This window comes from Typopeltis vanoorti, chromosome 1 (assembly GCF_054136105.1).
Source record: "Typopeltis vanoorti isolate ZY-2024b chromosome 1, IOZ_Tvanoo_1.0, whole genome shotgun sequence".
NCBI classification, from domain to species: domain Eukaryota; kingdom Metazoa; phylum Arthropoda; class Arachnida; order Uropygi; family Thelyphonidae; genus Typopeltis; species Typopeltis vanoorti.
The window spans coordinates 189,696,256-189,713,209 of NC_143549.1; the positions used below are offsets into that span (position 1 = coordinate 189,696,256).

Sequence of the window (16,954 nt, forward strand, 5' to 3'; positions counted from 1 at the left end):
TTGGAAATTTTAGTGTTCAGTCAGAATTTTTGTATTTAGAAAGAAGAAGATTCTAAGGAGATTTCAAGTTTTTGGCTAGCTGACCACCCACATTTTGCAATATTCGCCAGAGGGATATAAAATTCTGTTGTCTTTTACTATGAGAATTTTTTTAAAATGGTTCCATCCTCTTAGTTCAATGTGGTCTTATGGTCAATTGCAGGGATGACTGGAGAAGACCATACCCAGGTAGAGAAGTCTAACACAAGGCAGTTGACTCAGATAAGGCTAACCACCTGGGTATCAGTCATCTTTGCAGTTTAGTTTCAATTGGTCTTTTGGTTGTTCAGCTGCATGAAGCTGGTGAAAAAGAAAAATTATAGCCTTTGGCTATATGGTGATATAAAAGAGCTGAGCCTTTTTCTCTATCCCTGATACTGTCTGTCTTTTCTTTCTCCTAATACTATCAGGCTCTTTTGCAGAAGATTGTAAAAGAATTAAATCCATCCAGAGTAGAAATCTCTATCAGTCATGGTACTATGAGTAATACGGAGTGACTTGTAGCTGTTTGGTATGAGATAGAAATTAACAAGATAAAATGTACATTTAGGTGCTGCAACAGAACAGAATAATTTCAAAGGATCCCTCTATGTGTAGTCTTCTCTACCATGTGTTTTTGGTGGAGTAGACCTCCCAATGATGGTACTGGCCCTCTCTCCATTCTTATTCTTTTTCTATGATTTTCTTCCCATATTTTTCTCTTTACTTTCTGGCATCCTTATTACAATCCTATTTTCCAGACCACTTTCACTCGGATCAGCACCTCACCACCATCTTTGCTATGCAGTGTATGCAGTCTGTGAACATCCTGGTAGTCCTGCACCACTTTGGTCTCTGCTTCAGCAGGATGATCAGTCATGGATGATCCAGACAGGATCAGTCAACGAATAATCTTGCCTGCGAGGTGAAAGGCTTGCTGTGGTGCTGGTATGGTGCCCAGGGCAACCCTGTTGTTCCATTCCCAGGCACAGTCATTACTTACCGGAGAGCGGGTGTCCATGTGTGCGACTTCATGGTGTGTGGGTGGGGAATTGTGGTGCCAAACCAACTTACTCCTGAGAATGATTCATTCTCTTGTTTATCAGGACCCTCAACAAGTCCTAGCCATGTTCAAAAACCAGTGAAATATCAACAGAAAATCAAAATAAAAAAACGAAAAAAAAAAAACATCAGAAGCAACAGATACACCACTTTTCTTGATGCTATATTCAACTAGATGGAGGAACATCCGATACTTGAGTAAATGTCCCTTCATCCAGAAAGGTTTGGGGCAAATCTCCAAAATTTGTGAAGAAACTCCGTTCAGGAGATATTTTTATTGAAGCAGCAACAGTAACACAATCAAAAAAATTACTTTGTGCAACATCTATTTGAGTAATACCAGTTATGGTGTTATTACTCACAATATTGTAATATTGGTGTGGGATCAATGTTTCCAATGAGAAGATCTCTGAACTGAGGGACCAAGGAGTGACAGCCATAAGAAGAATCCTCATATGTGGGGATGGGTACCTGGTATCTCACCAGGAACATCATCCTCGATTTCAACACACCAAAACTACCATTTCGTCCAGCAGTGGACCGACCAAGGCTAAGAAAGAAGAAGAATATTGCAGAAACTAACTCTAAATACAGCTGTGGGATTAGATGGGATATCAGCTCAGGTTTTGTGATAATGTGGAAGGGAACTGATGCCTTTGACTAAGAAATTAATTTATTTAATTTTTAATTTAAGTCTCAGCTCTGATAGAGTGCCAAGGGAGTGGAAAGAGGGCGAAATTATTCATTTGCAGAAAGTAAGTTATAAGAGTACAGTTGCAAATTATAGATCAATCAGTATCTCAGGCATGGTGGTAAAAGTACAAGAAAAATCGGTAAAAAAGAGAATTCAGAAATGGATGAATAAAAATATGATACTGTTATATGATTAGAGATTATTTATTTATTTTGATAATTATCAATTCTATCGGCTGTGCCATTTTGTTTAGATAAGAGATTATTGATTATATTGGCTAGGCCAATTGTTTTGATAATTATCAATCCTCATTTGTTATGATAATTATTAATTACCATTTGTTTTGAGATTATCTCTATAATGATAATTTCTAATTCCGAGTGCTTATTATTGCACAAGGGTTCAATTCCAGTTGGTGCAATGACTTTTAACTGTTTGTTTCAGAATCCAGAAAAATCACTGACTCAAGACAAAATACAAAAAATATGCACATTAATAGAACTAAAACAATATATACACTTAAATAAAATTATATAACTACAAAGTACTGGATCCAAGGCCTTCTAAAATAAACCTACACTTTATAGATCACCCATTCTCTAACTCATTCTGTTACTGGTTTGTTTAACATATACTTAATCACATCTACCAAACTAAACACCTTATTTACACAATAACAAAATGTTCATAGTCGGTTTCTTTGTTAAGGCCTTTTTCTGGAGATATAAAATTTTCTTCTTCTTTTCCATAGGATCTTTTCTTATCACCCTTATGTAGCACACATTATTCCTCCTGTCTCTGAAGTATAAATGTACTGAATTTACCAAAGTACTCTTACCTCTTGCAGTTCAATTTTGCTAATTTTTGTACCAGCAGAAAAGGTTTCTTCTATTGCTTTATAAACAACTACTTTATCTAAGTTGTGCTAATTCCATCCCCCTTTTCCAGTAGAAATAACAAATAGATCTGGCATCCTTAAGACAGATGAAACTTTTTAATCAGCGTTTCCTCGAACATTCCTTTAGAATGTCAATTACAGTATCTTCTTTTATTTACCAATACTTATTGACAGTCTCAACTCCTCCAATTTAAAGACTCACAGTTCTATGATTCCTTTTCAGAATCTTCTATTAATATTCTTCCTACTGTCACATACAACTAAATAAACTTTGTAAGAACAAAATTCCTCCGTCTGCGTTCTTAAGCTTCCATTAGCTCGCTCTTGTTTTTTTCTTTAATTGATACTGAACGCTCTCTCTGTCAGCTGTCAATCACCCATCAAACTCCTCTGCAAGCATGTGCACTCCATGAAAGTGACAAGCAAGAAGTTAGGTATAATGGCTGATGTGTTGTCCCTGTTAGCATCATGAGAATGTCTTTACAAAACACAGCACTTAATTTTAAACTACAATAAAATTTCTGAAAGTAACACAACTATACAAATCCAGTAAGTACCTAAATTTTTTAAATGCTTTACATTTTCATTTTGACAAAATAACATCAGTAACGGGCACATACATCTCAAGTGCTGATATAACAAAACCAAAACTAATAATGTACTAACATAAACAATTTGTAAAAATATTCATAATTTTATATTATGACAATGTCAACATGGCTTTGTTAAGGGTCATTCATGCATTAGTAATTTGCTAACTTTTTATAATAGAGTAACAGCTGAGCTGGATAAAGGAAATGGCTACACGATGATTTTGCAAATGCATTTGACAGAATACCATATGGAACACTGTTACACAAATTAGAACAAATCTGGATGGATATGACAATGGTTAAGTGGATAAGAGGGTGTCTGCCAGATAGATATCAAAAAGTGGCACTGTATTTACTCATATATAACTTGCACTTTTTTCCCTAAAATTAAAGTTAAAAAAAATAGTGATGCGAGATATATGCAGGGATTTTTCGGAAACTAAAGTTTTTCAGGAAAAAACTAAATTGACATTTATAATTAAATCCTCGGTATTCATTATATTTTATAATTGCCAACATTATTTATAAAATGAATGTATTTAAATTTTAATTATCAACATTATTTACCCGATCAGCTGCTCACCTTCATCACTTGATATATTTGAATCTTCTAGTGACAATCCTTCTGTAATTAAATTAATTATTTCAGGCAAAATCATCTCCCAAGCTCTCAAAATCCAGTTGCAAAACAGTTCTAATGATGATCTCTTAATCCACTCCCAATGCTCTCACACCCACACTTTCTCTACTGGTTGTTTCCATCTCTATGCATATTATTGGTGTGGTATTAATAAAAGATCGCATGACTCAACGGAAAAGGCAAGTCGACGATTATTGAGCTGATCTGAATCTTTTCATCTGAATTCCGAAATAACTGAAACTGACATAACAACATTCACTATTTCTTCAAGTTTTAAACCTTTTTCGTATGTGAACTATATGCGAAACATTTGAATCTCTTTTTTTCATAAAGTGAAATCAGGGATGCGAGATATACACGAGGGTGAGTTATATTCGAGTAAATACAGTATATGGAGGGGCAGAATCAAGGCAAAAACAAGTAACTAGTGGTGTGCCACAGGGTTCAGTGCTGGGACCATTGCTGTTTAATTTGTACATAAATGATACAGGAAATAACCTGAAAGGAAATATTCAGTTGTCTGTTGATGCGCCTGATAGTTAAGGCAATGCAGAGAGCTTGCAGGATGATTTAAATAGGCTGTCAATTATGGGCAAAAGTTAATGATTGTCAGTTTAATGTCGAAAAATGTAAAGTTATGCATTTTAGGATAAATAGATTATAAGTTGTGTATCACATTGATGGCTCTGTACTCCAGGATATATATATGAAGCTAGAGATTTAGCGGTGGTGGTGGTAGACAGAGGGTTAAAGTTTAGAGGACATATTGCTAAGGTTGATAAGGTAGCCCATAAGATTATGTGGCTAGTGAAGAACACATTAACAAATAGAGATGAGGAAGTTGTAATTCCTCTTTATACAGCCTTGATACTCCCACATCTGGATTACTGTGCTCAAGTCTGGTCCCCTCAGTTTCTTGAGGACGAGGAAAGCGGTGGAGAGGATTCAGAGGCCAGTGACCAAAGATGGTTAGTTGCCTGTGGAATGTTTCCTGTGTGGATTGCAGAAGCTGGTTGATAGGAAGAAAAGGAGGGGGGGGGCGGATATGATAGAAACATTTAAGTTGCTTAAAGGATTTTATTGGATAGATGCAGGGGAAATGTTTCAGCACTTGAGGGATCAGAATAAGGGGGTCATCCCTGGAAGTTGAATAAAGGTGTGGTCAGTAGGGGTGTGAGGAGACTAGATTTTTTGCTTTGGAGAGTGGTGAATGAGTGGAATGGGTTGCCAGAGTCAGTTGTGAGTGCTTTGTCTGTAAATGGGTTCAAGGAGATGTTGAAAGTTTATTTTTCACTAGGTTAGACTATAATAAATTTAGTTTAATCCTTTATCTCAGTGAGAGCAAACAAAGTTTGCACCTGAAATTATCTTCAGGACGGAATATAGTGTTGTACTATCTTACCTGGGTAAGTAGTGCAACTCGTAGCAAAGGTGGAGCAAGCTACCAACACTCCTATCCCAGTATCTCCCATAATGCAAAACACATCTCCTTGTGGATATGTATACTGTTATGCTTTAAGGGATTGGCCACTACCCAGACTAGTTTTGACCTTTATTGAGGTCTCTTCAGTAGGAGCCAGGCCCAGAGTTGGAGATACCAGGCAGAAGCAGTAGCAAGGTCATCTTTACCTTTTGGAGTTGCCAAAAAGGTTTGCTACTGCTTCTTCCTGGTATCTCCAACTCTGGCCTGGCTCCCACTGAAGAGACCTCAATAAAGGTCGTTGTATATTAAGAATATTTTAAAATAAATATATTACATTTGTAAATTATTTTTATAATTTACAAGAAAAGCAAAATATCCCCTAATTGTTTTGAGCAGTATAGATCATGTGGATAGATTGGGTCTCCTGTGACAAGTCTTTGGACTCCATGGAGGTGCCCATATAATAATAATAAGATACAAAATGATTTAACAGATCATTTCTAATAACTCAAGGATTAAAACATGGAGATAATCTAGTTCCAATATTTTTTTTTTTAACAGCTCTGGAATTACATATCTTGTCAGTAGATACTACAGGCACCGTAATAAATAAACCAGTGCAGATTGTGGTGTATGCAGATGACATTAACATCATATCAAGAACCAAACAGCAAGTTGAAGAAACATATTTGGAATTAGATTAATTAGCATAAGACAGGGATTAAAATTAATATGCAAAAACTAAAACAATGAATAATACCAGGCAGAATTAGTTAATTGATACAAGCGTGAAAATTGGGAACCTAAAAATAAAGAATGCGGAACAATTTAGATGTTTAGAAGAAATAATTACAAGCCAACCAGATGAGATGGTAGAATTTGAAAATCAAATACAGAGGGGTAATCAGGTCTTTTATTCTCTTTCATGTGTATTCAGGTCGAAAGATATTCATTGGAAGACTGAAGTACACGTATACATAACAATAATTCATCCATTTGTTACTTATGGATGTGAAACCTGGATATTTGCAGCATGGATGAGGAATTGATTTTAGGTTTTGAAAGGAAAATCCTTATATATATATTTGGCCCCGTGATTCACATTGGTCTCCGTGGATCAGATATAACCATGAGTTATACTAACTCTACAAAGAGACTACAATAGCTAATTTAATAATACTCAAAATGTTGCAGAGCAGAACATGTTTTTTTTTAATGGAAAATGACTATATTCCTAAGAAGACTGTAAATAGTAAAATTTTCAGTAAAAGACCAGTAAGAAAACTGAGAATGAAATGGATAGATATTGTTAGTTAATACAGCAACATCATATACCGTGTCTAACTGGAGATGTAAGGTTTTGGATAGGCAGAGTTGGAGGATACAAATTCAGTAGGCCAAAGCTCGATTTGCCTGTTGAGCCATAAGAAGAACAACAAAATGATGGGGAAATTAACATTTTAATGAATAATCACAATGGACTAGCACATAGCAGGATAAGAACACAGTTCTCAATGAATTAATATTTGCAATTCAGTTAGCCTGACATCCAGGTATTGAAAGAATCTCTCTTAAACCATAAAAGTAATACTGAAAAAGGTAAGAATTGATACCCTCTCAAGGGTGAGATTTTTATAAAAAAAATAAATATTGGTTTAGAATTCTGTATAGTGCAAAATATTGGATTAATCGAAAGACCTAGAATCATGAAAATTCTCACCAAATACATCCACAGCATCCTGTAGATAGGATGCTGTGTTCATTTAATTTTATATAGATTTACTATGGTTTATGTAGGAGTGAGAAAAGTTGTGGGAACGGGATTTCTGGTAGAGCTGAAATATTAAGTTTTGTGGACTGTTTATGAATAATATTGATACTGAATATTTTTCTTTTTAACTCAGAAACATCTTTAGTATGCTATTAATTTTTTTTTATTTTTGCCAGAATTTTTGGTCTATAACTGTTATTAATAATTTTCCCTATGGAATTAAGAAATAAGAGTAGTTCATCAAAGAAGACATTTTTTTATTAGCGTGTGAATTACACCTAATTTCTGAGAAGGATCATAGTGAAAATTAATATGAATGTCTTGGGAGAGATAGACAGCAGCAAGTAGATGAGAAAATAAATGTATTAAGAAAATTAAGTAAATTTTTTGTTCTTTCAGTTCAGTAGGCATTCATTCAGTTTGAAAACAAAGGTATTCAGTTGAATGCCTTTGTTTCATGTAACTGAGGAAGTAGATAGGGTATAGTAGGCCAAATTGCAAATATGTCATCCAATATCTTATTGATAACTAAATAAATCTTCTAATGCCTTTTCATTCTCCAAAGGAGGTATGCTGCAAACTGCAAATATGTGATCCACATGACCTATCAATATAAATAAATAAATATTGTAGTGCTTCTAATGCCTTTTCTCCTGCTATAATTTTAGCCCTCACTTTTTTTGAACTCAGTAGGAAGCTAGTCACTGCATTTTTGTGGTATGCTAGAGAAAAGATAGCCTAACACAGATAAGCACACACAAATGTTAGTTAATATTATTTGTGTGTGCTTATCTGTGTTATCCAGTTGATTTTGCTAAGTTGTGAAGTGGGGAGTGGAAAAATATCTGTGTGGTTCTACCTGTACCAAAGATAACTAACTTTGTAAACAGCTGAAAAGAGATCTAGAAAAAAAATTCTTTAATTGGTGATTATAATCAATCCTGTAAGTTTTTCTTCTACAGACCAAGCATTTTCACAGTTAATCCAGAGCTATGCAAGCATTGTTAACCAAATATAACTATATATCAACCAAATTATTGGTTTTTCAAACCTAAGGTTTGCTTATGCTCATACCTAGTTATGAGGATGATCCTTTTCCAGTCAGGTTAAAGGATTACCATGATGGCTGGTTTATTGGGCTCAGCAAATATTAGCAATAGTACTCTAAGTGGATTGATATTAGAACTCATTCAACTGAATACATATATCATCATTATGACTCAAGATTCAACTAAGTGCAGTAGATAACAGTGTTATGATTCTAGGTTCTACCAACTATAAACAAATAGAGATTAGCTAGTTTTGGAAAAAGTCATCTTTATCATAATCAAGGAAGCATGAAACTAATTTATCTTTCACCAACAGCTACAGACATAATGATGCAAACACTTTCAAGATCCAGGTATATTACATGTGATGATAATTCACGAAGCAATACTTGAAAATGGACTAGAATGATATCCAAATTGTATCCGAGGCATAATAAGAGAGGCTACAGGAAGTCTACATATGGTGGGAAGATGAGATTAAAGAGATGGCAGGAATTCACTGGCATAAAAAAACTCAGCATAAAGAAAAGTGGAAAAATTTTAGGATAAAGGAACTTTCATCCAGCAGTGGACAGAAAATGACAAAGAATAACAACAGTTAAAGTCTTTCAGACTCACCATTGACTATCTGTTCAATCAACATGTTGTTGATATACATTAAATAATTGCCAGTGTACAGAATTCTAGAGAGTTTGAAATATTTCCTATATAGACTAATATTTTATTTATTCTTTCTGAAGTTATGATTTTTTGTCTTTTTTGTATTATTCAAAGTTTAACATGATTTTTGTTAATGACTAGGTGTCAAGCTAGTTGGAATGTCACTTGATTTATTACAGTTTAGCATTTTAATCCATTGTCCTCCATTACTGCTGAGAATGGCTATGATATAATTCCAAAATGTGAATTTTCAAATTAATTAATTTTTTTTATGCGACTCCCACTCACAAAAAGGTTGAATACCTACACTACATTAGTACCATGTGCAGACTAAAGGTTTTTTAGGTTATTTTTATTTTTATATATTTTTGGTCTCTAGAGCAGAGTTTCTAATCGAGAGACTCCACATTAGAGACCAAATGGATCTTTTCAAACACTTCCTCTTTGTTCAGTGGGAAAGTGGTCTCACACCAAGTGATGAAGTTATCCCCCACCTAAAGGCAATCACAAATGTCTGTTGGTTGAGGCGCAGGTGCCAGCCACTTGCCAACAGGCCAGCATTACCTGTAATTAAGTAACAGGTATTCCCTTAACTAGATAAGTTCATTACATCAATGAATATGGACACGATACTAATACAGCAGAAGCTCTTAAAGTTGCATTTTGTCTTTTTTTTTAATAAAGAAACTTGCACTATAAGCATTATCAAGCCTTTGCCCATGAGCAGTAGCCATTATAACCAAAAGGAATAAGCTCCATATAATGGCGAAGTTTACATCTCTGCTTTCACATCTGATAATTTAAGCCTTCTGAAATAGTTACTGATTCTTATAAAGTCAATGAGTATTACTAATCTTTTATTTATTTTTCTATTTATTATGGGCCTCTCTATCTTTGAATTTATTAAGATTTATTAAAAATGCATTGTTATTAAAATTTGCATTTGTTTTCATTGTGTTCCTAGATCTAAAGAAAGCAGAGCGGATGTTATGTCAGTTGACAGCTTCTCTTCCAGCCTTAATTATTGCAGAGAAATTTGAAACTTGGCAACTTGTTCAAATGGTGGCTGTCTGTATGTTTGCAGTTGAGCATTCTTGGGGAATTTTAGAGTGGGATACTGGTGCTAGAGAAAAAGGGAAAGAAAAGGTTGAATCTGACCTCACAGATGATGAGCTGAAGGCTGCTTCATTTATATTAGAACTTATGGGTAAGATATTTATTTCTTCTGTTACAGAGATGAATATGTAGTCACTTTAATTTTCTATTTGAAATTTCTCTTAAAAGATAGTATGCTTTCTTTTTTTTAAGTATTTTTATGAAGCATGCACTATACTAGGTGCATTTTGAAAAATGCTTTATGTGCCTATTGCATCATTTTTATCTACTGATGCAAGTTGCTGGACTGTGGCTGGACTGATATAATTGAAATTCAGAATTTCATAATCCTAAAATAATAATAATAAAAATAATAAAATTGAAAATTAAATAAAAATTAAAAAAATACAGTCAGTCCATCTTTGTTTAATTTTGTTTCATTTGGAGCATTTTCAGGTGAAAATTTTCAGAATGATATATACAGGTATCCCGTGATATATGCGGCTTTGATTAATGCAGTCTTGATTAGTGCACAAAAAATTATTGTGACCATAAACTTGATATATGTGGTATCAAATTTGATTAGTGCAGCCCAAAAAGTTTGAAAATAAGCAAAGCATTAGACTTGGTCAATGAAACCGATCAGATCACGTGGTACGAGTCGTGCTCCAACGTTAGTGACTCACTCTCAGCCTCAGTCTCAGTGCTTCAGTTTATCAGCAGAGTGTGGCTCGTACATACACATATATGTATTACAGTGAACGCTTACGGCCTATCCGCATATCACGTAATTTTCAAATTATGTAAAGCATTACCCTTTGTAACCATGGTCTCGAAAAAGAGTAATAAACGAAAACTTATTACTTTGGATACTAAAATTGGCATTATTAAAAGGTTTGATAACGGAGAAAGCAAAGCAAACATCGGAAGAGCTCTTGGCTTTGAGAATGTCGATTCAGAAAATATTTGGGAGTTGTTGGAATCACATTCGAAAGACCTAAGTAACAAAGATCTTCTTGGAATCGAATATCAACAGGCATATGAAGAGGAAGAAGAAAAGGAAACTGAAGAAATGGAAGATGTATTTAAAGAAATCACTATCAAAGAACTTGAAGAATTGTTTAGGACAATTGAGAAGACAAAAGAACTTATACTAGAGATAGATCCAAATGTACAGAGAAGCATGAACGTTAGTCACAGTTTAGATAAACAAATTGATTGTTATCACAAAATCATGGAGGAGGAAAAAAAAAGCTACCACTGTTCAATTTACATTAGATAAGTTTTTTTATAAAAAATAAATATTTAGATAAGTTTTTATGTAACAAATATGTATAAATAAAATATATAAATACATGTCACCTTAAAAAATAAATGATGTTTAAATTTTTATATTTTGCAGGATTCATTATAATTATTCCCATTAACATTGAATAATGCGGTTTTGATATATGCGGTGTCCATCGAGGATTAATTAACTGCCTATATCAAGGGATACCTGTATTCATATATGTATATAAACTGGATAAATAAAATTTGGTGTTTAGAGTCAGATAATTTTTAGACAAAATGATTTGAACTGATATTAATAATTCAATCTCAGAATGAAATTTGATAAAACATAGTTTTAGAATATTTGCAAATAAATTTGTCCAGCCAGTTCATTGTTAGTTTCAATTGGAGTATTTCTAAGGAAAAAAAAATAATTAGACAAAACAAAATTATGTTGTTTACTGTACTAAAACAAATTATGGACGATCAGAGTTTCATTAACTGCACTTTAACTTTTGACTGCTTATTGGTGTTTTACAAATGTATTACTATTAGATTGAGTTCTTTGAATATACTATTAAATACCTTTTTCTACCATTGAATACCTTCTTTTGTTTCTTTTTGTTGTTAATGGGTTTGAATCCTTCAAAATCAGGCAGAATTTGGTTTTTTTCATGTTGCTGACAATAATTTCTAGCTTATGCTCTCACATTTTGTCAAGTTTATATAGCACCTCTAATGTTATAACTCATCTAGAATTGTTTTAATCTTTTCTTACCTTCTCCATTACTCACATGAACTATTGTTTGAAAACATGAACTTAGCATACTTCATCTTAAAAGTGTTGATAAAATGGTGATATATTGATTGAATTCATGACATTGTGTTTGGTGGCAAAAATTTAACTTGTGTGAATCTGGGGAATACTCAGTCTAAGATATGAACTCAAACAGGTAGAGAGGCTTATTGGCAGTTCATGTTAAGTTTTTATGACTGTTTTAATTCATAACATGAGTTATGACTTAAATAATAGATAATAAGAAAATAAACAATATATTTATGTTCTTATTTACTGATGTTTCACTGATTTTATAGTCGGCATCTTTGGTGCACAAACAGTTTGTCACAGTTTGCAAATAGCAACAATTAATATTGGGAACAGTTTAAAATTGTAACAGACAACACAAAGAACTAAAGTCCTAACTGGCATCATCTATTTTGGATAAAGAAAGAGTTCCACAAATATTAATTTGATCTTAAAGTGATTGTCTTCCAGATTTTTCGTAAATTGGTACAGCCTTACTTGTTGACAGATCTGTTGACATCTCAGAAAACATAAGAAATACAGGGTACCCACAATTGTTTACCCTGATTATAATATATTATAACTCTTCAGTGGATACTTGAAATGGAACAAAGTTAGACTTCAGTGCCTAACATATAGAATAAAAAGTCAATGAACAACTTCAACATGTGTACCGCCGGTAACACGCCTAGGGGTGTAATGTCTTGTGATCTCGGGGCCATGGGATTGGACCATCTCTGCCAATTCAGCGATTTGGGAATTCTCGATTAAGACAATTGCAAACATCACGAGACCAATGAGGGAGGCTCCGTCCTGTTGAAAGATAACATTTGGATGCATCTCCTGTAGGCTAGGGAATGGCATAATTATTGAGCATGTACACATTTCCATTAATTTGTATTGTTTATTAATACAAACCATCTATGGAATCGAAACAGAACTAATAGATAAACTACGAAAATACCAAACATAAGTGGTGTTGAGGAGACAAAAAAGAAGATTAACATATGCAAGATCCTTCTAAGTACAGTCTACCTAATGTGGATACCACTTACAGTTAATGTCACAGTTATACTTAACTGGCATTACTGTGATTCTTCTTTAAGCACAGCTGTATTCACATGACCCACGATTTTTCAAGGTATGCAATTTCCTCCTCCATTTTTAGTTCAAATGAATGAAATTTGATAATGCCTATTAGCAACAAGTATGTACTTGGAAGTAGAGAAAAGTACTGAAACCACACTACATAAATAAATATTAAATATAAATATTAAACAAATCTGTATTTATCTTATTTTTCACTAAAATAGCTTATTTTAGTGAAAAATAAGATATGTTTTTTCCATTATGTTACTTTTCACCATTCATGTTAGTTGCTTTTTCCACATTTTGTTTTACAAACCAAATCATGCCTTGTAAAACACCCAACAATGGTTGTTTTCCACCATTTAGTAGAATATGTTGATTTTTTCCACACAGTGCATTATACAATTTAGTTGGCTATATTCCATTTGACATGTTTATTCAGTATCCAAATGAATACTTATTTAGAAAGAGGGGTAACTCTGTAATGAGATATTTGATGAGAAACCTCTCTGCATTCTCTATGTTCTCTGTATTGCTTGTATGTTATACGGAAATTTTATAATTATATAGTTTTAATGTTTAAGTGACTTGTGTGTGGAATTTATAATTAAAAAAAAAATAACTGGACATGCATTCAAATATTTTTATTTTTAAATCAGCAAGCATGCTACATGCATTCTTGTTGCCTGTCCATGCCTCTTTGGAGCCTAAGGAGACAGCAAAGTATTATACTGTGCCTGCTGTAAAGCTGATTTTGGACTGGCTGTTACAAACCACAAAAGTATTACAACATGAAGCTTTTGTCAGAAGACCTCAGTAAGTAATGTATATTTTTAAAATGTGGTTTATTAACTGTTTTGTTATTCAGTTTCCAGTTGTTCATTGAGGAATATTTGTAAAATTCTTCATCGCACATAATTAACTCTTGTCAGAGCAAGCATCATCACAATAAAGGAATTCTCTTTTACAAACTACTGAAAAGTTTTGGCTTAAATTGCTATAGTGAATTTAGGGAAAAAACATTGATCCTCACTCCATTCCCATGAAACAAAGAAAATGGCAGATAACAGAATAAAAGAAATGTCTGGAAACAATAATTGAAGAAATGGAGTGATGACAAAACAATATTTATATATGGCAAAAAACATAAATACACCATAATGTTTATGAATAGCATTTATGTATAGCAGGAACCATATGCAAGATAGGAAATGGTGGGAACTATATATTGATAACAGAACACAAAAGAATGGCAGGAACCATACATAAAGTACCCAAAATTACATGAGAAGGCGCAAATGCATATGAAGAATATTAGATTATAAAAACGAAAATACAGAATTAGCATTTAAATTTTGAAATGTTACATTAACTTAATTAGGTAATGGCAAATACATTGCTGGATTTCTGCTTAGGACGTTGACTGGTTATTACTAACACAATGTTCCAACATAAAAAAGTGCACAAATTCACATGGAGAGAAGAGGCAAGGAATAAAAAAAAGTCTCATTAACTATGTTATTGTTGATAGTGATATTTTCCCACTGGTGCAGGACACCAGAGTGTACAGAGGATTTGAAATTGGAAGTGATCAACATTTAGTATTGAGCAGGATAAAATTGAATTTCATATTGAAAAGAAGAAGAACATATAAGAAAGTTTTAAACAGAATAAAAGTTGAGCAGCTCTCAGATGTGAACTGTACACTAAAATATACAAATATTATTCAAGAAAAAATGAAAGAGTTTGAGAGCAGGAACCAAACCTTGCAGATTCAGTAGCAAACCCTGAAGAAAACACTGATTGATTCAGCCAGAGAGGCATGTGGTGAGGTTGTGTGCAAGGATAGAAAAATCAGAATCCCGTGATGGACACAGGAAGTTAAAGAGGCAGTGAACGAAAAGAAAGCATATCAAAAGTTCCTGACAAATAAGTCAGCTTGTGCTCTTAGAGAATAAAGAGACAAATGTAAGAAAGCTAAACACTGTGTAAAACTAGCTAAACAAAAGTCATGGGAGGACTTTGGCAAGAACATAGATAATAAATATCAAGAAGGTGGTAAGATATTCTGAAGGTTGTTGAAGAAGCTTAGAAATGGAGGAAAGAGTGCTGTAAAAGGAATTAGAGATGATAAAGCTGACATGAAAACAGGAGAAAAAGATATCCTTGAAGTATGGAGTAATTACTTTGAAAAACTGCTAAATGAAACAAGCAGTGATGACATGGTAAAACACTGACCAGGCATGCAGTCAGGAATACATATCCATACTTGAAGTAAAAAAAGCCTGAAATGCAGAAAGGCAGCAGGAGTAGATGATATTCGACAGAAATGCTCAAGTATGGAGGTATAACAGTCTTATACCTCCATATGTTATACCTGCACTGCATAGTTCAGAAGGCCTAGACAGACGGACGATTTCCAGATGATTGGAGTAGAGCTCTCACAGTACCCATGTAGCCTAATAAGCCTTAAAGGGAAATAAAACTGAATGTGAGAATTACAGATGCATTTCATTACTGAGTATTCCTGGTAAGATATATGCAAGTATCCTTGAGAAACGGTTGAAAATGATTGTGGAAGAGAAGCTTGATGAAGAATAAGCTGGATTGAGGCCAAATAGAGGCTGTAAGGTCAGATTTTCACTTTACGACAGATAGTTGAGAAATCATGGAAATATAACAAAGATCTGTATTTCAGTTTTGTAGATCTGGAAAAGGCATGTGACAAGGTGCCATGAGAGAACCTTTCTAAATGTTAGTTATATGATGTTAATGGGACATTATATCAAGCAATACATAGTCTTTATTTGAGTTGTAAGTCAGCAGTTAGAATTGAAAGAAGTACAACAAGATGGTTTAATGTGTTAAATCTGTTGTGAGACAAGGATGTACATTATCCCCTCTGTTATTCATTATCTATATGGATCACATTATGAAGGAAAGTGGTATTAAACCTGATATCAAAATTGGAGGTATTAATCTAAGCTCTTTGCTTTATGAGGATGCTGTGATACTTCTAAATAAATCCGCTACAAGTCTACAAGATTCTCTGACTAAATTGAATAACTGCTGGAAATATGGAAATAGACAACTGAATCATCAAAGCTGGTATGGTAGTAAGTCAACTGAATAAATTTATATGGAATAAGATAGAAATTAGCTAAAACACTAAATTAGCTATATAGAAGACAGTGTTTAAACCAATTTTAACTTATGGATCTGAGAGCTGGGTTAGAAGTAAAACACTTGACCAAAGACTAGAGACTGCAGATATGAGAGTCCTGAGAAAGATTAGGTGCATGAACAGATGGCATCAATGGCAATATCATATTAAAAACAGGGATATTAGGAAAGAACTTGATATTGTCAGCATCCAGGAATGCATTAGCAGAGCTAATCTCAGGTGGTATGGTCACTTAAGGAGAATGGGAGAAGCGAAACAAGTGTTCTCTGCCAGGTTGACAGGAAAAAGACCCAGAGCTAGATGACGATGTAGGTGGATTGATACAGTAAAAAGTGCCTTAGAAGACAGAAATATAAGACCTGATAATATTGGAGTCTTGACATTTAACCAGTGGCAGCCGGTGAAAATTTTAAGTGGAGGTGCTGCATATACAAAATAAAAATTTTTAAAAATTCTTTATTTCCTAATCAGCAACCAATTTATTAATAAATAAATTTACATGTTAAAAAATTGCTTTATTAAAAATATTTCACCCTCACCACTTACAAACACCAATAATAAAAGTTTCATATTTCACAGAAATAACGCGCATCGATACACGAATGCAAGCATCGAATACGCTGCCCGAACGAGTAGTGTCAAGCGTAAACGAATATCGGTGAGTCTAGCTACAATTGGCACGATCGTTCTCACACTGCGTT

General features: G+C 33.7%; 1 protein-coding gene across 2 annotated transcripts in view; it reads left to right on the forward strand.

The window, feature by feature from the left end:
• LOC150110719 (uncharacterized) overlaps positions 1-16,954 on the forward strand; it is a 487,651-nt gene that overhangs the window by 163,598 nt on the left and 307,099 nt on the right. For both annotated transcript variants that reach the window (XM_090400398.1, XM_090400407.1), the window contains exons 10-11: positions 9,773-10,015; positions 13,729-13,885. In XM_090400398.1, the coding sequence (XP_090256524.1) occupies positions 9,773-10,015; positions 13,729-13,885 (400 nt within the window). The remainder of the gene's footprint in view (positions 1-9,772; positions 10,016-13,728; positions 13,886-16,954) is intronic.